Genomic DNA, 20,047 nt, shown 5'->3' with positions numbered 1-20,047 from the left:
CCCTCTGCCTCGGTCTCTGCCTCTCTCTGTCTTTCATGAATAAATACATACAAATGAAATATTCTAAAGAAAAAGAAAGAAAAGGAGGAAAGAGCGCAGCGTGCAGGAAGCCTGATGCAGGAGGAGATAGAGGAAGACCTTTACCTTCGCCACAGCGTCGGGCTGGGATGCGTCTTGAGCAGGGATCCGCGCTCCGAACGTCCAGCCTCCAAGCCTGGTAACAGGGGCAGCTGTTAGTACTTTATCTATTTTTTTTTTTTTAAAGATTTCATTTATTTATTTGAGAGGGAGAGAGAGGGAGAGGGAGAAGCGGGCTCCTCGGTGAGCAGGGAGCTGCCACGGGGCTCGACCCCAGGGCCCTGGGACCACCCCTGAGCCGACGGCGGACGCCCACCCTGGGATCCGTGCTTTGATCAGTGAGCCAGCACGTGCGGCCGGGGGCATTTCGTCGCCACCCTGACGGCCCAAGAGCGGCTCCGGGGTCAGTGTGACCTGGGTCCCAACCACACAGGTGCTGGGGACACAGGGGGCACGGCGGGCGCGGGAGCCGGGCGTCCACCAAGGACCCCGAGTATTCAGCAGGGAGGGCCAAGGCTTCCACACGGGGACACGCCGTCCGGGGCCCGCACGGTGAGGAGTCGCGGCCGACCAGGCCCCGACCAGGCCCCGACCAGGCCCCGAGCAGGGTGAGGGTGCACGACCCCCGGGCACGGCGCACTCATGCGTTCACTCGTTCATTCACTCCGGGGAGAAGTCGTCGGAGACGGCGACCGGGGGCCTTTTATGGGCCACGGATCACTGAGCCCCGGCAAGCAAGCCCTCGAGCCCTCGCCTTGGAAAACAGATTCTGGGTCGTGTTTGGGGATACGAGGGGAGCTGGGGACCTGCGGTCTCAGTCACCCAAGCGTCTGAGCTTGGTCTTCGGCTCAGGTTGTGATCTGGGGGTCGTGGGATCGAGCGCCCGGTCGGGCTCTGCGCCCAGCCCCCAGCACGGGGTCAGCTTGGGATCCCCGCCCCCCGCCCCTCCCACCGTGCACACTCGCTCTAATGACTCAATCTCAAAAATCAAAAACAAACCGAAGGAAGAGGTGGGCAGTAGGAGGGGGAGCGTCCAGGAGGGGACTCCTCCTAGGCCGTCCCCACTAAGGGGGAGACGGGTCGAGACGCTCCCGACGCGGCCTTGGTCTCTGAGCGGGAAACCCGCCTCTGGCACGGGAGCGAACCTCTGCGGGCGGCATTTGCGCCAGGAAGGAGCCTCACCACGGCCCGCAGCTTCCCTTGGCGTCTTCAGGAGCGTCAGGGCCCAGCCGGTGACTGGAGGGGAGACGCGGGGATCGCGGACCCACCTGGGCTTGGCGGCCGGCAGCAGCAGGTACTCCTCCAGCGGGAAGGCGGACAGGTTCAGCAGCGTGTGGCCCCGGCGGTCGGCCAGGTAGGGGGCCCCGGCGCTCGCGTTCGCGCACTGCGGCGTCGAGGAGGCAAGGCAGACGGGTGGTTAGAGCCGGCGCGGGCTTCCCAGCCTCACGGCACGTCACCGCCTGCGTCCCCCTCCCAGCCACTACCTGGGCCTGTGACACGGTCTGGTCTGTCGGCCCCGTACGCGGCGCCCGCCACCCCGACCTTCGCCCTCCCTTCGCTCGGGAGCTCACGGCCTTTCCCGGGCGTGCGAGGGCGAGACGCCCACGGGGGATGGGGCTTCCTGGTGGACTCGGGGAGCCCCGGGCCCCGCGGGGAGGGATGCGAAGCACAGATGCAAACGCCCGTGTCTCTCGCAGAAGCGCCGGGTGTGGAGGCCGAACCGGTTCTCGTCCAGCCCCGCGTGGAAGGCCGGTGGCCGCGCCGAGTCACAGGATGGTGGCTGCGGAGGGGCCCTGCCCGGCCGCCGTGGGGACCCAGACCCCGTGTCCGGGACGGTCAGGAAAGAGAATCCACGGCGGCAGCGACAGCCACAACTGGCTTCAGCTGCGCAGGAAGGTCCCAGTGACGAAGCTCCATGCGCCCGGACGCGTCCTCGGGTTCTCTTTCCAGCCTCGCCCGTGTGGCTCCGTCCGGACGCGCCGTCCGGCCCGCGAAGGCAAGAGGCCCGAGGCCTGAGGCCCGGAACCTGCCTATCGGCTCCGTCCTGGGGCACAGGCTGCAGACGTCGTTGGAATCAGCACCTCGACGGGGGGTCTCCAGGGTTGACGGGCACGTGTGCCCCCAGAAGAGGGGGCGGACAGAAGCGGGGAAGCCCGCAGGATGCCTCCGACGGCCGCCGCCTCCAGGCAGGCCGCCCTGACTGCGTCCCCGTGAGCGGGTGCCAGACTTCTGACCCCAGACGGTGACAGCACGGACTTGCCGCTTTCATGCACCGTTGTGACGAGTCCCCGCGCAGCCACAGGAAGCGAGTGCGCCCTCCCCCGTGTGTGGGAAGCCACCTGCTTGCCGACAGCCGCCCCTGGGTCCTCCCAGGCTGCCCTCCAGGCAGTTAGGCCCCGGAGCACCTCCTTGTCCTCGGGGCCCAGCCTGATCCCCAGCCCCTCGGCGCGCCCCCTCATGGCATGTCTGCAAGGTCACGTGTCCCGTCCAGCAGAGCTGACCCTGCAACATTGTCGTGGGGTCACAGGGACTCTCGGGTTTGCCTGGAGCCCAAGGGGCTGGACACGGGGCTCCGGGGGGACATAAGCAGAGAGAGACGGTCTGCGTCCTGAGGACACTCGGGTTCCCGGCCCGGCTCGACCCTGGGGGGGCAGGGTCTGAGGTCTACCCAGGCATGACCCAAGGGACGCAGGTGCCACAGGCAAGGACTCAGCGGTCACATAAGCCACAAAACATGCTGGGTGTGTGCTGGCCCAGCCCTGTGGACGGAGGGCGGTGTCACCCCGGCACCGCGGGCAGGAGGGCGGTGTCACCAGGAAGGTCACAGTGCATGGAGGGCAGGGGTCACCGGGAAGGTCACTCCCCACAGAGGGCGGGAGTCACCGGGAAGGTCACCATGCACAGAGGGCGGGGGTCACCAGAAAGGTCACAGTGCATGGAGGGCAGGGGTCACTGGGAAGGTCACCGTGGGCAGGAGGGCGGGCGTCACCGGGAAGGTCACCACACGTGGAGGGCAGGGGTCACCGGAAAGGTCACCACTCATGGAGGGCAGGGGTCACCGGGAAGGTCACCACTCATGGAGGGCAGGGGTCACTGGGAAGGTCACCGTGGGCAGGAGGGCGGGCGTCACCAGGAAGGTCACCGTGCACAGAGGGCAGGGGTCGCCGGGAAGGTCACCGCGGGCAGGAGGGCAGGGGTCACCGGGAAGGTCACCACGGGCAGGAGGGCAGGGGTCACCGGGAGGGACGTCGCGGGCAGGAGGGCAGGGGTCACCGGGAGGGGCGTCGCGGGCGGGCTGCAGGGGGAGCTCAGTCAGAGGCAGCTCGTCCGCAAGGCCAGGCTCGCGCGTCCAGGGAGCCATTGCGCCCGCACCCGTTTCCCTATGTGCGTGTCCCCGGAATCTTGCCGCTCACGCAAGGTGGCATGACTCTGGGGACAGCTGCATCCTTTGCCGCCGCCCCCCAGCCTGGTGACGCCAGATCTGAGGTAGCTCGTAAGGGAAGGCGCGGATTTAACAGAAAGGGAACCGGGGTTGCGGTCGCAGAGCAGGGGATGGAGATGGACGGCGGCGGCTTCACAACCGGAGCGCGGGGGAAGGGCCGCCGTCGTGCCTGCGGGCCTGGAGCCGAGGCCGCGGGCTGTGCCCCGAGGGAGCTCCCCGCAGGCTGACCCGGCCATGGGGGCCCGGGGGCTCAGGGCGCAAGCTGGCATCGGGCACCGCATGCGCCTCCCCCAAGGGGCTGCCACTCGCCGCCCGCCCGCGTGGGGGGGGAAAGCGGGTCCGTCCAGGGCACGACCCCCGGGGTCGCTCCTCGGCTGGGAGGGCGTGTCCCGGCCCGTGTCCCGTGGGCCGTGCTTTCCTGACGGCGGCCGCCGCGCGCTCGTGCCCGCTCTCCCTTCCCTCTGGGCACCAGGGCTGCACGCGAGCCCCGCGCCGGTGCCCGACAGGCCGACGCTCGTGACTCGTCTGTCAGGAGATGCCGCTGAGGGGAGTCGCCGCGGTCTCCGGGGGAACTTCAGCTCATTCACCTGCGCGGATGGGTCGGCGGGCCCCCCCCTCGTCTCTGTGAGCGACCCTGATCCCAAGAGCCAGGCGGTATCTCAGCTTCTAAGGGGTCGCTCTCCCTGCTCACGTAGGCGCGGGACGAACCTTGAGGTCATCCTCCTTAAAATTTGGGGAAATTTCTCGCCAAAAGGCAATTCTAGCTTCTTCATCACGAATTGAGGAAGATTAATTTGCTTGAAAAAAGCCATCGGGGATGTTATGCCGGTGGACAGCAGGGCCACATCCGTGTCGCATACACGTCCACTCCGGGCCCAGTCGGCGAAGCATCCGCCCTCGGCGCACATCGTGATCTCGGGTCCTGGGATCGAGTCCTGCGTCGGGCTCCCTGCTCGGGGGAGTCTGCTCCTCCTTCTCCTCCCACCCACTCCCACCCTCTGCTCTGCTGTCTCTCAAATAAATAATACCTTGAAAATAATGATGAATAATAAAAAGTAAACGTCCTCCCTCTGTAACGAGACAAAAGCCAGCTGGAGCCGTCAACCGGGAGGCCGTGGAGACGCTCCGAGCCACGTTACAGACGGAGGGAGCCAGACTCACCAAAGATGCCACACGCCATAGAGACCTACCGGGCAGCCGCAGGAGTCCCGGGCTCGCGAGGCAGACGGGGGGTCCACGCGCCAGCATGAAGCGTTCGTCCTACAGACAAAGGAGAGGCCCGGGATGACCTCTCAGACCACAGAGCGGTTCCATTCCCACAGAAGGGGGCTGCGTCCGCCTCGAGCCATCCGCACGACAGGCACCTCCCGCTGCATAAGGCACGGCTCGTACATTGGTTTTCACAGCTGGAGCTGCGGATCTGATGACGATGTTTTATCACAATGACAGTATTTCCAGTCTATTAAATGACGCTCACTTGGTTGGCTGTGCGGGATGTGCGACCAAGGCTCCCGGGGACGCGCTCCGGGGTGGGGGGCCAGGGGACAAGGGGCTGGGGGCCCGGGGGGCCAGGGATGCTCTCCAGGGCGGGAAGGCTAGGGGGTTGGGGGGTCGGGGGGCCAGGGACATGCTCTGGGGCTGGAGGGCTGGGGGGCTTGGGGGCCGGGGGGCTGAGGGGCCAGGGATGTGCTCTGGGGCTGGGGGGCTTGGGGTCCAGGGGTCTGGGGATGTGCTCTGGGGCCAGGGGGCTGGGGACACACTCCGGGGCTGGGGACTGAGGGGCCGGGTGGCTGGGGACGCACTCCAGGGCTGGGGTCCAGGGACATGCTCTGGGCCGGGGACTGGGGTTCTGGGTATGTGCTCTGGAGCTGGGGATCTGGGGACATGCTCCAGGGCTGGGGGCTGGGGGGCTGGAGGGTTGGGGACTCGATCCAGGGCCAGGGGGCAAGAGGGCTGGGGACACACTCCGGGGTCGGGGGCTGGGGGACCAGGGACTGAAGGGCTGGGGGCCCGGGGTCCAGGGATGCGCTCCAGGGCCAGGGGGCTGGGGACATGCTCTGGGGCAGGGGGACTGGGGGTCCGGGGCCACGCTCCGGGGCCGGGGCCACTCTGACGCCTCAGGCCCTGCTCTCGAACCAGCTGCTCCGGGCAGCACTGCAGCAATTAATGAGCACGAGGAGCTGCCGATTCCGCTTCGAGGCAGGACGCAGCAATTTAACGGGCACTTAGAGAGCAACAGCGCAGACCGGCTGCCCACCCGGTGCTCCTGGGACCGGCAGCTCCGGGCAGCTCCGGGCAGCTCTCAGCCGTGGCACACCTGTTCTCATGTTGCCGCCACCCGTGAATCCGAGGTCGCTTGGGAACGTTACCGAAGCACACTCGCCACCGCCGGCTCCACTACCGAGCTACACTGTCCCCTCGGAACTCGGTTCAGAAGGGGGGACGCACGTCTCCCGAGCAACGGCCACCCCGCCGGGGGTTTTGCCGACACCTCCCCGTGGGCCCCACTTCTCGGAAGAGAAAGGGGAGGCCCTGCGAGGCCTGAGGTCACCGGAGCGGGGTGGGTCCCCAGCTCCCTGGGCCTGCGCTCGAGGCTCTGGGCCGGGCGGGACCTGCCCCCGACCCGCCGCATCCCCGGAGCCGGGCCCCTGCACATCCACGGAGCCTGACCTGCACACTCCCCGGGCTCGGCCCCAGCACCCACCTTGCGGGGCCCCGGAGACATGGGTCGCCAGCCGCTGCAGCCTAGGGGAACCTGGGGAGCGCAGGTGCTGAGGCCGCCGGTGACGCCACACGGGCTGCAGTCTAACCTGGGGAACCACCCTGCCCCTCACCCCACTGGGCCCGAGTTCCGGGGACAGAAGGCCCATCTCCCACGAGGAGGGGAGGCGGCTCCAGACCAGCGACCCCGCAGGACGCGACTAAGCATCCAAATCCACCAGGCTGCTTCCGAAAAGGGGCAGCGTCGAGCTCGTCCTGAAGATCTAATCACAAAGGCAGGTCAAGAACCATCACCACGTCCTCCCAGGTGACGCTCAGAGGGCTCACGGGGAAGTGGCCGGTTCTGGGAGAGGCCGCAGGGCAGGGAGATGGAGCCAACCCCGAATCCAAGACCGGCTCTCACTTAGGGAAGAGAACCTCCGGGTTTCACGGAGAACCTTTGGCCTCCACCTGGGACCTTAGCAGATCAGACCTGGTTTTTGTCACCTGGGCAGACGCTGACACAAGCGTTGAGCGGGATGGGGTCAGGGCAGGCTGAGCAGTCATCGCGCACCGATGACTAAGTGCTGGTGGGCAGCGGGCCCGGCCCTCTGCCCCCGCGGCAGGTGCGCTCCCTTCTCACCGGGGAAGCTGCCCTGGGAAGCCAACCCTGTCCCTTCCTTCCTCCCGACCCCTCCCAAGCCCACACCCCTGGGTCCTCTCAATTCTCGGACGTACGGCTTCTTCATCTAAATGTGTCGAGCGGCTGCGGCTGCGTCTCTGCCGTGAGCCCCCTCCCGTACTAGCCACCCTTGCTCTCCTCCTGTTAATCTGCCGCAGCTCGATTTAATTATGAGACCAGGCAGAGAACCTAGAAAAGAAGCAGGGACCAGCCTCCAGCCCCTCCATCAGCAGCCTTGTGGGAGGCAGCCCCCCGCCAGCCCCGGCCTTTTGTCCTGGTGACCAAGGCACAGGGCAGGACAGGTCGCTGAATAGGACCGCTCGAGAGGAGGCCCCGTGGATTTCACCGAGAGAAAGGAGAAAACCAAACCACAGATCCGGAAAGAAAAGAAGGGCTGAGCAGAAAACCAAGGAGGGCCGGGCTGAGTCCACGGGGCCTTGGGGAGGGGCCTGCGGGGGGATCCCTGCTGTCCTTAGGGCTGAACCTACTTTTTTTTCCCCCTCTTGAGAGATTTGATAAGGAAATCTCCTTCTGGGCCGCCTGGGGGCTCCGTCCATGCAGCATCTACCTCTGGCTCAGGTCATGATCCCGGGTCCTGGGATCGAGTCCCACCTCGGGGTCCCTGCTCAGAGGGGCCCCCTCTGCCCCCACCCTCGCTTGTGCTCGCTCTGTCTCTCTCTCTCAAATGAATAAATAAAATCTTAAAAAAAAAAAAGTCCTTTTATCTGCCAGCCAGCCGAGGACAGGAGGTCCCCGAGCTCCCGTCAGTTTCTGCCACCGCACGACACGTCCCGTGAGGCTCAGGGCGCGGGAAACCAAGGCATCACCATCGATGCGCCCTCTGTAAGCGGGATGGCTTTGGTTTCCAACCAGACTAGAGTGGGGCAGCATAATGAATTTTCTATTAATTCTTCCTTACTGAGCCCACTAATAGTTATTTGCTCCCGAGCTAATTGCCCACATGACTAATGTGAAAGATGTGTCATCACTAATTAGGAAAACCTACTGCCAATATCGCATTATTGTCTGGATTGTTCTATTTATTACCCCAAAACGTACACTCTGGTACTTAATCCATCATTGGGGTTTTATCACTTTCCCCACGTGCTCTTCCCAGAACTGTAAATTCCTGAGGCAGGGCCAGATCCAGCATCAATCCTGGCTCCGACGGCAGCCCTGTATTTACAGCAGATCCTCGATAAGTAACAGCCAAGCAAACGTAGTGAAAATTGTTTATGAAGAAAGGCAGACTTCCACAAGTTTCATCAGAGTCCTCTCAATGCAATCATTTTCAAATCTTAGAAGAAAAACTCGCCAAAGTAATTCACCCCCAAATGGACTAAACGTTTTCTTGTAAAAAAACAAAAAGCAAAAAAAAACCATCTTTTCATACGTGCAAGTTTTCCCAAAAGGTGAACAAGTTAATGCATATCTCATATTTACTTGCTACTTTATACTTTTTACTTTGGGGTTTTATGAAACAAATTGAATGCTATTAATTATTGATTATTGATTATTTTTCTAATATATAATATAAGCCTGTGTTTGCCAAGGAAGGAAAGGGGCAAGTATGCAGCCTAACCTACTCCTTAGGCTAATGTTTATTTCCAGTTATTTCGAGTCATTTAAATTTGTAAGTGGGGGTGGCACCTGGGTGGCTTAGCAGGTTGATCGGTGGGACTTGATTTCAGCCCCTGGTATGATCTCGGGGTCTGGGATCACGCTGCCCCATCCCGACAGACTCTGTGCTCACCCTCTGTTCCTCCCCACTTCCTTTATCTCTAAAATAAATGAACAAAATCTTTCAAAAATAAAATTAATGAAGTAATAAAATAAAATATAAAACATAAAATAATGTAATATAAATAAAAAATAAAAATAAAATAAATAAAATAAAATAAAATAAAATAAAATAAATAAATAAATAAAATAAAATAAAAAATAAAAAATAAAATAAAATAAAATAAACTTGCAACAGGCAAGACCAGTCAGGCAGGGAGATGGCACTCTGGGTCTGCGGGGTTGGGGCTGCAGCATGCACTCTGGTAAAGGCGTCTGATACTTACGGGTCTGGGTTTAAGCCATCACAGAGCAGATCCTGATCTTGAAACTTCCGCAAAAGCACCTGGGCAAGCTCCTGGCCGTCGCTTCCGCTGCTGTTCATCCAAAGACAAAAAGAAAGAAGGCAGTAAGGCGCCGTGTGCTAGTGTTCATCGGGAGGTCACAGGGCAGCATGCCCTGGCTGAGCTGAGGCAGGCGAGCGATTGCTCCGTCCGTGATGGCAGATAAAGCTAATTGTGGAGTCTGTGTAGTAAAGCCAAACCAGCAATAACATTAAGGACTTGCATTTTTATATACTGATGTTCACAGCACATTACGGCTCTCATCTTTTCATTTATTACTATAATCCTGCCATCTTTGGCACTTTTGCATGGTTTTTAAAAGTAAATTTTAAAGGCCGCACAATGTTTCATCACATTAATATATTAAAATATATTTAAAATTCCTCTTACTGTGGGAACTCTGGTTTGGTTTGAAAATTTGTTCAATCACCTAGCTCTGCAATGGAGCTTTGTATTTTTATGTTTTCTTATTTCTATATGTGAGCTATATGGAACGACATTTTCTTGGTAACAAGTTCTGTGTGTGCTTTACGTACACATCCAATTATCATATTTATTTTATTGGAACAAGTGTCAGAAATCAGGTGATAGTTCAAGCAGCATTGCTGAAAAAGAACCAAGCCCACCAGTACTGAATTTCCTCACTGAAGACATCGTCAGCCGTAAGACGTTCTATTCCTCTACCTTGGGGGAGGTGTGGAAACAAACTATATTACATTTTGTACATGGATCGTAAGAGTCACCGTGACTTGAGAAAATGGAGAGGAAAAGACCACTTAAACCTGTCTAAAATGGGGCACCGGGGTGGCTCAGTGGCTGAGCACCTGCCTTCGGCCCAGGCCATGACCCTGGGTCCTGGGATCAAGTCCCACGTCGGGCTCCCTGCATGGAGCCTGCTTCTCCCTCTGCCTGTGTCTCTGCCTCTCTCTGTGTCTCTCATGAATAAATAAGTAAAATCTTTAAAAGTAAATAAATAAACCTGTCAAAGTTGGACTGATTGGGAATGACTTCATTTAAAGCAATTAAAACTCTGAATGACTATTTCCAAAAGAAAGTTGGTTTATTGTTTCTAGAACTTACGCCGTGTCATTCACACAATGCCTCTGAGTAGACACGGTCAGGAACACGTATCCCCAAGATAAGGAAAGACGATGTCTTCCTGGCATGATAGAGGACTCAGGTGTAAGGGCGCCCTCAGATCTCTTTCTTGGGAAAGAAGCAGCGCATCAATCAACAAATGCACCAAAGGTTTGTTTTGAAGAACTTGGAACAGTAGCTCCGCTTAAGCAATGGAAGACCCTCAACTAAGGTTCAACCACGGATTCTTCTGATTGTCCACGGACTGGGAGATGCCAATTCCCAAATACAGTTGGGCTGCTACCAGCATCAAAGGTGGGGGGCGAGGGGTCACGCCTACTGCACCCCACGTCCCTTAGGCGCCAATAAAAGCCCAAAACGAGAACCAATTTCAGGATTTCCGCGTGCAGCCCTCTCCCCAGACGGGATCTCGAAGGTTCCTAACCCCTAGCGGGCCTCTAACAGCGATCTGCGGGTCCTCTGTTCCTCATTTATCAGCGGCGCCTCATTATCTATGTGCTTTGAAACCCCCACACTCCTCGGGGCGGCCTTGGGACAGATGCGGCCCAACGGGGCTCCCAGAAGGCCGCACCTGAGCCTAGCGGCCCCGCCCGGCCCCCCACCTCCTGGCCCCTCCGAGCCCCGCCCCACCCCTCCTGGCCCCTCCCATGCCTGCCCTCCCAGACCCTCCTGGCCCCTCCTGGCCCCGCCCACGCCAGGCTCCAGCTGCAGGAAATACAGCGGAGCTTGAGGGTTGGGGCTGACCCCGCCCACAGGACTCCCCACAGCTGCCCGGGCAGGCAGCGAGAGGCGAGTGGAGAGTCCCGACGGCGATGTTCCTCGGAGCAAACAGCCTCCCCCATGCTGACAAATGAGAAGATCCTGTCACAAGCAAAGGGACATATTTCCCACTGAAATGTTGCCCATAAAAAGAAAACATTATTTGTGGCATCTTCGGAAAATACTCTGGATTGCTCTCTTTTGACCCATTAATCCAAGAACAAATATGAAAGTCCACAACATTTTTTTTTCTTTCCGAGAAACACATATTGATCGATAAAGTGGCTTACCTGGAATAATTACCAAGTGCAAGTTTAAAAGTCATAGTTTAGTTTCTACTAGATTTTTGCTCAGGGCTAGAGGTCGCTGTTGAAAAAAATAAAATAAAATAAAACCACCGTGGTTTTCAATTGTCGCTGTTGTCTGAAAATTCAAATGCTTGTTCCTAAAACAATTGCTTTTTGCTTGTCTTCAAATTCTCGCCTATATTTCAATATGTTGTTAGAACCACGTGAAATCTATCATTCCCAGACTAGGAAGTTTAGAATCTGAGGTGATTCTTAAACAGGATACGGTTCCTCTCCCCAGGTTACTCAACAAAATGTACTGTGCTTCAGAGTGACCCCGGGGACCTGCTGGAACAGATGCATGTTTCCACACATGACCCAAAATCTGCACCAAAATCTGAAGGTCTGATGAGAAGATGGAGAATAAAGATCCAACACTCTACAATGAAGAAATCCTATAAGATCAAGATCACCTATTACATTATCTACAAAGGAAAGGGAACTGCGAGCCAGACGCCCTGCCTGGAAGCTTCTGGGGTGCGGGGCACCTGCCGTCTGCTGACCACGCTGAAAAAGCAGCATCCAGAGATGACATGCAAACCAAGGCACCATCCACAGAGCAGGGCAGAAAGAACGGGAACTGCAGATCTGCATGACTTGCAAGTGGACCAGAGTGGACAAGGTGAGGTGGTTTGAAGTCACTTAAGAGGGGGAACGTGTGTCAAGAGTTGGGGCACGCTGGCACAACTAGGAAGCATGCATTATGCACCCCCGGCTTAGCTGCTGTGCATAGATGTGCTCAGATGCAACATAAGGATCCAAAGACTAGACAGGAATATGCACGTGAGGGGGAGCAGGGTATGCCACCCCAAAATATGCCTCTTTGGCATAAACATTTTCTTGAGCTGGCTATTTTTAAGAAATACACATAAAAGCAGTGAAGGGGACGTGTACGTGCAGGATGGTAACCGCTTTGGAAAACTTTGGCCTTATCTCCTAAAGCAAAAGATTCACATACTCTGGGCCACTGATTAGCAATTACATTTCTGGGACTCCACCCACGAGAAGCTCTTATATACACGTAAATGAAGACCTTCGCTAGAATATTCTAGAATATTCACGCAGCACTGTTCACGATCATAAGAAAAAAAAAAACTGGAAGGAGCTCCCAACGGCCACCATTAAGAGAAAAGACCAATAAGCTGCTGTGTTCACACGGTGGTACGGCATCCAACGCTCAACACCGACAACATGGAGACGGGCAAAGGTGCAGAGTCTCCGTGACGTTCTCAGCAGTGCAGAAGGCCCCCCTCAGATGCGTGGGACCCTGCTGAGCACTGAACAACACACAGACCCCGAACGTGTCTCAGCCAGAGGCAGAGGTGTGGGGTGCCGGGGTATGGATTCCATGGTGGTCCTCACGGGGATGCTCATGACGTCCCCGACTCCAGAGGAAGCTGGCGGAGGGACGCAGGCCCTCAGGTACAAGCTCTGAGACGCTTACAGAAAAGGAACCCGTTTAACTTTGTTTTGCAGCTTAATCAACCCCAACAGGAAGATGTGACCTCTTTAGCGGCCCTCGGAACGGACCCCCAAGGGAACGGCACCCCGTGGAACAACCGTCTGGGGAATGCGCCGGACACAGCCCATTACATCGCACCACGGGGTGTAGCCTCGTGCTTCTGCCCTTCGCTCTGCTTGCGGGCTAAGGTAGTCTCTGCTTGGAAGGCCTCCCGCACCTGCGGGAACACGTAGACGTTGCGGGATTGTCCCGTTCCTCTTCACACTGACCTGCACCTCTTCCTCTGTCTGGAGAAACGCTGCCTCCTACCTGCCCGGGGAGCACCCGGTTGTCACTGAGGACACTCAACTCAGGTGCGTAGGCTTCCGAAGGCCTTCCTGGAGCCCCAGGTGGGGCCCCGCCCCGTCCCCCCAGCACAACCTGCACTGTACGTGGCTGCCTGGTGTGGCATTTCCGAGACTTCCTTGTCCAGCTGTTTGTGGGGTGATCTCTCAGCTCGGCCGGGAGCTTCCTGCAGGTAGGACTTGTGTCTGTGTCTGTTTGTGGGATGAGAAGTAGAGACAGGGCACCCGGCTGGCTCGGGGTGGAGCATCTGCCAACGGCTCAGGGCATGACCTGGGTCCTGGGATCGAGTCCCGTGTCAGTCTCCCTGCATGGAGCCTGCTTCTCCCTCTGCCTGTGTCTCTGCCTCTCTCTGTGTCTCATGAATAAATAACTAAAATCTTTTAAAAGAGAGAATTAGATCCAGAAAGCTTGAGCGTCCTTTCTGTCTTGCCCCCACGAGGTGGTGTCACCCGAGGAAGTCCCCTACATGTGTGAGCGCAGCGTCTTCAGGATTTCAGGATGAGGACCCGGTCAGCACTGCTGCTTCGTTGTCCTATTTCAACGTCACCGCACCAAGCGCCAGGACAGAGTCCCCTAACCGTTGCTGATTCACGATGCCTGAAGGCGACTGGATAGGGCTGACGGACGGTCCCCTGCGGGCTGTGGGAGGAGGTAAAATGCCTCCTAAGTTCAAGATCAGGGAGAGAGGAAAGGACTGGAAATCGTCTGTGTGCAAGTACTCCAGGGGCAGCTGCCCGGTGCTGGGCACCATCCAGGGGTGGCGTGTGGCGTCTGTCAGCGTGAGCTCCACCGCTTGCCCTCCACGGTCTCCCACTGGAGTGTGTGCTCTACGGGCACCGAAGCGCGGCATGGAACAGCTGCACTGAAGCACCTGGGGGGATGCTGGGTAAGGACGCTGAGGGGCCACTTGGACAGGACTTCAAAAGAGGCCACACGTGTGTAAGTTGAGCCGGGAATAAAGAGCCAGACCGCGGCCTGGGGCAGAGACCGCTCCTGCGGTCAAGGTTGGTCAAGGTTGGATACGCAAGGTCAGGGCAGAGTTCAGAGGCCCCAGGCGGCACAGGGCGGAGGGGCGCCCGGGGGGACTGGACAGGACACAGGCAGCCGGCACCCTGGTGGGCAGCACAGGGAGCACCTGGTTCGTTCTGCTGGGGGCACGTTTCCGAGCCCGCCGGGGAGCACCACGTGCCTTCCGCTCAGCACCCAGAAGCACAGGTGATGCACCGGGGCTGCCCAGGGTATACCAGCAGCCCGCGCGGAGAACGTCATTTCTGCCGGGAAATAGGCCAATTGCTTGGCATTCACCATCCCTCCAAATCGTCCGAACAGAGTAAGGTGCTCTGTGCTCTCACGGGATAAAGATACAGGGTCCGTAGGAGGAGTTACGCCTCCGTACGGACAAGAACGTGACCCGTGAAATGTGACGTCGGGAGGTCACCAGGTGTCACTGCTCAGACGTGAATGTAGGTCCACCTACACCGCATCCCAGGTCCCGTCCTGCCAACCACAGTGCTGACAGATACACACCAACCATCACGCTCGTCGTCAACCAGTTTTTATTTCTGATTTTCCTTCCGCATGCGGGGTCTGGTTTTTGTAGAAAGCCAAGTCACTCTTTTTTTTTTTTTTTTTCAAAAGGTGACTAAAACGTTGGTTCAGCTGAATGGCACTGGCTAAGGCAGGCGCTATGAAAACGGGGACTGCGATGAACAGTGGCCGCCCACAATTCCGTGCCCATCCAGAAGGTCATGATGGGACCTTGCTTGGAAACGGGGTCTTTGGAGACGTAGTTAAGGTGAGATCATAGGGGACCAGGGCGGGCTCACTCCAATACGGTGGAGGCCCTATGGGATGGGGATATTTGGCCACAGGGACACGCAGGCAGAAGGCCGTGTGTAGGGCTTCCTCTGGCTGGGACTAGGTGGAGAAAGCAGAGACAGTTGGATGGCGGGAACACAGCCGACCACGGACCGGGGTGACGTCCACGTTCAGGGGGGACCCCGTGGGTTTTCCCAAGGTGCCTCAGGAGCACCCCTTCCCGTGAGGGCCAAGTGCTCAGCCCAGAAGAGGGAGCCCTGGGGTCTCCCCCAGATGTGCTCAACCACACATCCGCAGCACCTTTCCATGGTCCGTGCTTTGTTTGCACCTCAAAGTAGAGACCTGGGCTCATTTCTGGAAGACTTTTTCCTGCTACATTTTACCTTGATCGTTGAGTTCAACTTCACAAATACTTAATGAAAGGAACCTTTTCTAGACGCTGCAGCAAGAGCTATCCTTAGAGGGATGAGTAAGCCTCGATCCTGACCCTCCAGGGAGCCATCCTGCGGGAAGGAAGACACGGATGTGCAGCCACGGGTCAAACCACCGTGGGATCCACGTGGCGTGGTGGCCACGCAGAGAGGGCGGAGGCTGAGGATCCCTGCAGGAGGGACTTCTGAGCCAGATTTTGCAAGTGGTCTTATCCCGAGGGCACCTGGAGGGCTCCGTCGGTGAAGCCTCTGCCTTCAGCTCAGGTCACGATCTCAAGTCCCAGGGTCGAGCCCCACGTCGGGCTCCCTGCTCAGCACGGAGTCTGCTTCACCCCTGCTTGTGCTTTCTCTCTCTCAAGTGAATAAATAAAATCTTAAAAAATAAAAAAGTGCAGAGCGCCAGGTACCTGGAGCAGCAGCCACCGCACAGAAGCCTGAAGGACGAGGAGGCCAGGTTCAGACGTACCGTCGTCATCCCAGGACAGTGGGGACGGACTCCGGGACCTCTCACAGGGTCTCCGGGTTTTACCCCCGAGGTGTGCAGAGCAAACAAGGTGCACACAGCTGTGCCCGGGCTGCCCTGCTCAGAGCTGGACTGCCGCCTTCCTGCTTCCCTGGCCTGCCTGCCCGGCCTCAGGCCTGAACAAGCCGAGTCCCCGCCTCCTCTCTCTTTGCAGCTCCCAGTGGGAACGGGGAGTCCCGGAAGCCCCCCCTGAAACTAGCAGTTAGCTAGCAGCTGATTCAGGAGCAGGGGCCGTGGACTGGCTGCTTAGGCCCACAGCAGCCAAGACGCGCTCCCTCCGCTCCGCTTTCCGGTCGCAGGCCCATAAGACGCGGCGCTCAGAATGGTTCTTCCTCGGCTTCCCAGCCTTGTAGGAGCAGACTCAGCTCCCCCTGCCTGGCCCCCCACTGGTCCCCCCATTGGACAACCCTCCCAGCACCCCCCTGCCCAGCCCCCCCACTGGCCCTTCCTCCTAGCCCTGACCCGGCCTCCCTGCCTGGACCCCCCACTGCCCCCCCTTGGGCACCCCTCCCAGGCCTCCCCCCGCTGGCCCCTCCTCTCTGCTCCCCCACTGGTTCCCCCCATTGGACACCCCTCCTGGTGCCCCCCCTCCCGGCCTCCCCTCGGCCCCCACCTGAGCCTCCCCTGATCCCCCGACTGCCTCCCCCCGCCCCCCGCCCCCAGGACGTGGAGTTAGAGGCGTCCGGGCTACACACGGAGCCACGAAGGCCCGGGCTTTCTGGGCGCCGAGCACTAAGTCCCCTGTGAGGGGCCCGCCGGCCTGCGCACGGGCTCCTGGTGCGTGTCCTCCAGGGCGTGCCTTCCTGAGTGGCCGACCTCAGAACTCTTAAGGGAATTCAAGGGAGGCGCTTTGCTGTCCCTTCCCGAGCCGGAAGGCCTTAGGGCCAGGAGGCCGCACTGAGGTCGGCCAGTGCACCAGGGGCCGAGACTCCCGTGCACCCTCGGGCCGGCCGGGCAAGGCAGTGGCTGCTGACGCCACACGCAGGCCTGGATTCCTCGCCCGGCGGCCAGGAGTTCCGCTGCAGAGCACGGGAGGATCGCGATGCAAGTACCGCGTGTCGCCCCTGGAGACCGCTCACAAGTGTCACGAAATGGGGCTGCGCCTACCTGCAGAGCAAGAAGGCTGAGAGCCGCTGACCCCGGGCCGTGCGCACACGTGCGTGTGTGTGCGCAGGAAACCGAGGGGAATCACGAGCAGCGTGAAGCCACTTGACGGAGAATCATTCTGGGGCTAAGATGCAGACCCCGATGATCAGGCCAGCACGGCCTGGGCGGTCAGGAGATTCCCCGCCGCCGCCGGAGGGAGAGGAGCCGGGAGCGTGGGTCCCGAGACGTGGGACGGCTCAACCCGGCAACCCAGGCACCCGGCACCCAGGACAAGGGCAGCGATTTCGGGGGCGTGCTCCTTCCGAAAGCAGCGGGATGCATTTCAGATAAATAGATAAATAAAATCTTAAAAAAAAAAAAAATTCTGGCTTTCCCTCTCCCCCTCTCCTTGCACATGCGCTCTGTCTCTCAGAAAAAAAAAAGGGGAGAAAATATTGAAATATTCACCATATAACCTTAAGAGGCCATAGAGGCCCCGTGTCCCACCACAGCGACACGGGTTAAAGCTTCAACATCTGCCTGCAGGGGGACACCCAGGCCCCGGGGGCTGGCAGTGGCCCTGATGTGTGGCCTCCCTGGCTTGCCAGCCCCGTGGCGGCCTGACCGTGTCCCCGTGTGTCTCTGTGCACGTGGTGTGGGGGGAGGCACAATATGATCACCGTGAGCCGAAGGCACCTGACAAGCAGGTGTCGGAGACGCTCTCTAGCTGCACCGGGGGCCCCGAGGGTGAAGCACCTGCCTTCGGCTCAGGTCGTGACCTGAGCTCAGGCCCTGGGTGGAGCCCCGAGGGGAGCTCCGCGCTCAGCAGGGACCCTGCGTCTCCCTCGGCCTCGGCCCCACCCCCTGTTCATGCTCGCTCTCTCACGCTCTCTCTCACTTATAAATAAATAAAAACTAAATAAATAAATAAAATCCTGAAAAGAAGAAAAACAGAACAGAAAAGCTCTGGCCTCGCCCCTATTTGCCGAGACGCAGCCACTAACTCCCAGGGCCTAATACGTCGGGACTGCATGACTTCTGTGCAAAAATGAACGCTGGGAGAGCAAGGAAAATGCTTTCAGACGGACAAAAAAAAAAAAGAGAGAGAGAGAGAGAGGGAACAGCCGTGATACAGTAGGTGCATAATAAACAGCAGCGAGGAAGCGAACCAAGGACTTTCCGGGGCTGCACACGGATAGGAATGGTTGGGCCGTATCTACCTTGAAGACCCTAATGCCCATGGCCCCACAGCTTGCGAAGGAAGCGTGTGATGCGGGAAACGGACGGGGATGGGGGCGTGAGCCCGAGCCCGAGGGGACGTGATTCCCACAGAGTCGCCTGCAATAGGAGAATTGCTTAAACTGATGAAAACCCCCAAAAGGGAGCATTTGACTGAATCACGGGGTCTCCCTGCCACGCGCTGTCGCGCAGCCTGAGGGTGGGTGATGCTGGGGCGCCTGGGGCTCCGGTTTCCGCCCAGGGTGTGATCTCGGGTGGAGCGATCGAGCCCCTGGCGGGCTCCGGGCTCAGCCACCGTGGACTTTCTCCGTCTCTGCCTCTGCCTCTCCCCCCAGCCCACGTGCTCCTTCCCTCTCTGCTTTGCCCCAAAGGATGGAACAAATCTCAAAAATGAGAAAATTGAAAATGAGCGGCGTGGGCGTGCTCGACTTACAGGAACAGACGGATACGTCATCGAGTAAAACAGAAAAAAAAAAGAAGAGTCTCAAAGTGCAATACCGCTGCCCTAAAGAAGTAAAAGTGACCGTGCTTAGGAGCTTTACGTGCCCGGGGTCCCGGGGGGGCCCAGACAGTGGAGGGTCAGACTCGGGACTCCCGCGCGGTCCTGATCGCGGTCGTGGGAAGGGTCCCCGGCCCGTCCCCGGGGGGCTCGGTGCTGAGTCCGCTGCGCTTGTGCTTCCTCCCTCCCACGTCGCGTCCCGACACAGGGCACAGGGCGCGGCTCCCTGTCTCAGGGTCGGCAGCACCAGGGGGACCACCTGGGACCGTCCTTACACTGTTCTGGCCGGCCTGCATTTTCTATTATTTTTTTTCCCAAGAAACACATTTAATCATTAAAAAACTCGCGATAGTGACGACTCCTTCCCATTCGAGGCCTGAGTCAGGGCTGTGAGCATTCGGCCAGAACACGCTACGGGACGTTCTGTCCTTTTGATTCATTCCTTTAGAAGATTCAGGGGGAAAAAATAAAAAAATAAAATAATATATTCGGGGGGAAGACGGGCGCCTGGGGCTCGGCGGTGGAGCGTCTGCTTCGGCTCCAGGTCGCGGCCTCAGGTCCCGGGATCGAGTCCCGCCTCGGGCTCCCTGCTGCTCCCCTTCCCCTTCACTCTCGCTATCTCTGTCTCTGTCTCTCGGTCTCAAATAAATAAATAAAATCTCAAAAAAAAAAAAAAAAAGAAAAAAACAAGAGCATCAAATCCACTGCTGTCCGTTACCTGTCCTGCCATAACTCAGACGTAAAGGAGGGGAAATAGGTTCTCACCTGAAAAAGTAGGCTTCGGCCCCGTCGGAACGGCCGGGCGCGAGCTCGAGGGGCGGGTAGTCCGTGGCCAGCGGCCGCACCATGAACAAGCCCATGGCCAAGGCCACGAAGAGGACGGGCAGCAGCAGGTCGGAGACGGCGCCCTTCCAGGCCCGGCGCGTGTGCCGGAGCCGCTTCACCAGGAGGGCCGCGGCCTGGGCCACGGGGGTCCCTGCGGGGGCGCCACCTGCGGAGACAGGGACGGACGGGCAGCCGGCGGAGGCCAGGGGACCGCCCGGGGCCTGCCGACACCCACGGCCCCCCCTCGGCCCCCCTCGGCCCGGCAGCCGGCGGCACGGGAGCCCCGGGGGGGGACGCAGCTCACTGTCCCCACGGCCGTCCTCCTGAGGATGCTCCAGGGCATGCCCAGGTGCCCCCCCCTGCCCTGGGGGTGTCCCTGTGCAGGGGAGCCAGTGAGGCCTCAGGGCTGTATCTGCAGCTCCAGGGGAGGCCCCTCGGCCGCAGGCTCAGCCTCCCGGCCTCCCCTCCGAGGGAGCGATGCACAGCGTGAGTCTGGGACGTCCTGCTCCCCCTGACAGGCCCCTCGGGGAGGGGGGTCCCCCTCCGCCCCAGGGCCACCCGGCCGGTGCCCGCAGCTCTCGGTCCAGGGC

General features: G+C 59.2%; 1 protein-coding gene across 1 annotated transcript in view; it reads right to left on the bottom strand.

Moving 5' to 3' along the window:
* ABCA13 (ATP binding cassette subfamily A member 13) overlaps positions 1 to 20,047 on the bottom strand; it is a 240,985-nt gene that overhangs the window by 60,877 nt on the left and 160,061 nt on the right. The window contains exons 46-50 of the mRNA XM_041773932.1: positions 19,398 to 19,623; positions 8,969 to 9,058; positions 4,711 to 4,780; positions 1,347 to 1,462; positions 145 to 214 (exon numbers count right to left, since the gene is read on the bottom strand). Of these exons, the coding sequence (XP_041629866.1) occupies positions 145 to 214; positions 1,347 to 1,462; positions 4,711 to 4,780; positions 8,969 to 9,058; positions 19,398 to 19,623 (572 nt within the window). The remainder of the gene's footprint in view (positions 1 to 144; positions 215 to 1,346; positions 1,463 to 4,710; positions 4,781 to 8,968; positions 9,059 to 19,397; positions 19,624 to 20,047) is intronic.

This window comes from Vulpes lagopus, chromosome 11 (assembly GCF_018345385.1).
Source record: "Vulpes lagopus strain Blue_001 chromosome 11, ASM1834538v1, whole genome shotgun sequence".
Taxonomy (NCBI): domain Eukaryota; kingdom Metazoa; phylum Chordata; class Mammalia; order Carnivora; family Canidae; genus Vulpes; species Vulpes lagopus.
This window is presented reverse-complemented; position numbering and strand designations above follow the sequence as displayed.